General features: G+C 37.6%; 1 protein-coding gene across 4 annotated transcripts in view; it reads right to left on the minus strand.

Moving 5' to 3' along the window:
* Positions 1-765: 765 nt before the first annotated feature.
* Positions 766-3096, minus strand: part of gria4a (glutamate receptor, ionotropic, AMPA 4a) — a 99156-nt gene continuing 96825 nt past the window's right edge. For 3 of the 4 annotated variants that reach the window (XM_016487601.1, XM_016487599.1, XM_016487600.1), the window contains exon 16: positions 766-1880. In XM_016487601.1, coding sequence (XP_016343087.1) covers positions 1716-1880 — 165 coding nt within the window. In that variant the 3' untranslated portion in view covers positions 766-1715. The remainder of the gene's footprint in view (positions 1881-3096) is intronic. The other variant, XM_016487602.1, reaches the window with a different exon arrangement.

Below are 3096 nucleotides of genomic sequence, written 5' to 3' on the forward strand. Positions count from 1 at the left end.
TTTTACCAACAGTTTTCATTTAGACTGAGGTAATTGGGTCATTGAACTTGGTATGCTGTTGAAGGTGTCGTGTTCACAGATGATAGTTGTACAGCAGTTCTTCCCAAGTTCTTTGGCCTCTCCATTTTTCAGTTGAACAAACTTAACATTTCACAACTGTAGCATAATTTTTGGTCATCATTTCTGACATTTCTAGACGTTAATAGGCACTGACAAGCATCGGAGAAGCACTAACTGTTTCAGTCAATAATTTCAGCCCTCCAAAACTATTTTGACCGAAAATTCATTATTCGGCCAAATATTTTTCGGTTGCCAACATTTTACTAAATTTAACACATTAAAAAGTATGCGCAACTTACAACAAAGTTTGTTGGTATTTGTTGCAGTAGTGTGAACAATGTACCTAAATCTCTCATCATTTACTTGTTTAAAATATATTTTGTGTGTTCCACAGATGAAGAAAACAATGTAAATGATGACAGAATGATCTTTTTTGGCTGAGCTGTCCCTTTAAAGAGCTAGTTTTATAACAACTCCATTGGCATTAGGGTTGCACAAAGGTGGAAAATTTCCAGTAAATTTAGGAAATATTCCAGAAATTTTGGAAACTTTCCAGGATTTTTTGGAATATTCCAGGGATTTTTGGAAAGTTTCCAGAAATGTACCACCCCTTTGCAACTCTAATTGGCATATTAGACTGTAAATGGTCATATTTCATTCACATTGTCTCATTTAAAGCATGAAAAGGAAAAAAAAAAAAAATTATTGTATAAATGTTCCAGTTTTATTTGAATCGGTGGGTACAAAGAGAAAAACAAAACCAAACACCAAAGGTGAGAATCGGGAGTCGGTGTGACCCCGGTGTGGTGCGGCGTTCACATCTTAAACTCGTGTGTTTGTGCGAAATGTGAAATGCGTGGACATTCATTAAGGACAAAGACACGTACACACTGCATTACATCGGTTATCAAAACAACTGTTAACAGAACAGATGCCATGGTCTCACACGCAACGCTGCTGTTTTAGTTCAGATGTCCCTCTATTATATAGATTCGTTTCTGTATATATAATATTGTGTGTTTATAAAAGATCTCTTAATTACAAGTCAGGTCTCCCTATTGCCATTATTGCAATGAATTATTATCTAAGATGCTTTATAAAAAAATCGTGTTCAGCTTTTACTACTGGTCTATTTACATTTCAGTCCAAAAAGCAAGCGGCTCCCGGTGGCGTCTTGAAGAAATCCTGTCGAGATGATAAAAGATGTTTCCGTCGTCCCCCTTCGTGGCTCCTGAGAGAATATCTACATACGGATTAGTAGCTAGTGATTGTGGACCATGTAGTAAATACGTTGTGATTTAATACGTCTAATGCAGGTTTGCTGATATCGGATGGCTAAACAGGGAAGCGCAGCTAATGTCTTTACATTTACAGTTTACTGGTCGTGATTTTCCATCTCGTATGCGATGATGTTCGTCCCCAAAGTTAGCATAAGGCATCATGGATCCTTGATGCTCGCCAACGTCAAAGCATTCGTATCCAGGCCATCCCGGCTCGTTTACAATTGTTGACGTCTTTTCCGAGGGCTGAAAGAGTGCGTTTTCAGGTCAGTCGCGTTCAAGCCGGCGACGGCGTGCTTCTCCCATGTTTTGCGTGAAATCTGAACTTCGGTAGAGGGGTAAGATGGTTTAAGGCACAAGGTGAGTTTTTGGTTTTTATGGGAGGTTGGAGGACACCACGGCGAGGGCGGGGCCATGTCGGAAGGAGGGGCCGGAGTGCACGGCCTTAGGGCAGTCTGGCGTCAGGACACGCCCATTTTCCCCCAGGCTGCCTGTGATTGACAAGCGGGCCTTGTTTCTCAAGGCTTCCGAGAAGGTGAGCTAGAGAAGGGGGCGGGACGAGAGGCGGAGTCTTTTTATTACTACATATATATATATATATATATAAACCCAAAAAACTACTAAAAATGACAAAAAGACACCAAAGAGGTAATAAAACTTTAACAAAAATTAAAATAAAATAATATAAAAATAAAAACTGATTCAACATATTAATAAAAATATAATTATAATAAAAAACGTAAGATGATTTTATGCACTGCATGATGGCATAAATTTTTTTATCAGTTCATGCATGTTAATTTTTGCTAAGAATTGAACCCATGATCTTGGTGTTGTGAGTGCCATGCATTTATTCACAGATTACGTGCTTTTCCACACTTCGGTTTAAACAAATGTTTTTTTTTTTTTTTTTTTAGTTTTGGGTCTGTTTATAACGGGGGGGGGGGGGGACAATATATGCAAATGGAACAGTGACATCACAACGGAACCACTCGACACATTCACATCGACAGAACGGAGAAAAGCTCAAGGCTGCCACACACAAATACAGAAAACATCTCAAAATGTACAACATGTCTAGACATCTGCATTTCTAACGCAAGCATGCAGCCCTTCGCTCGTGTTCCCGCTAACTCTAAGGATTTAATTGTACAGTGTCTCCTAACAGTCAACACTTTATATGTTCATACTGCTAATGTTTCGTAAGCAGGGGTCTGGAGGACAGTCGGATATTATTCAGTATCAGTACAGCATTATAGATTGGTTTGTTGATGTCGCTAACAACAAAAGAAAGAGAAACACAACCAAACATCATTAAACCAACAGCCAATTGATCTATAATGCCCTACTCGTACCAAATAACGCATAGCGCATAGCTGCTGTCTATAGCGGCGGATCTCAGCTGGTTTAGCTTAGTACCAGAATTGTTTATCATTTTTAACCCTTGTATTATGTTGCGTGTCAATTTGGGTTTTGAGTTGTCGGATACACTGGTTAACCTATGATTTTTTTTCTATATGTTGTGACTTTTTTTTTATTATTTAGGTTCATGAACATGCATGCAAAGTTTTGTGTTGTGGAATGTGCATACAAAATTTATATAATGATGTTACATGAAAATATTTCATATTTCGTGGTTAAAGGCAGCCAGGGTTATTACACTCAACTAAAACTAAAACCATTAAAAAAAAACATTTTTCTTACATTAATTAAAATAAACAATAACTGAAATTATATATATATATATATATATATA

Source organism: Sinocyclocheilus anshuiensis, unplaced genomic scaffold (assembly GCF_001515605.1).
Source record: "Sinocyclocheilus anshuiensis isolate Anshui unplaced genomic scaffold, SAMN03320099.WGS_v1.1 scaffold906, whole genome shotgun sequence".
Taxonomy (NCBI): domain Eukaryota; kingdom Metazoa; phylum Chordata; class Actinopteri; order Cypriniformes; family Cyprinidae; genus Sinocyclocheilus; species Sinocyclocheilus anshuiensis.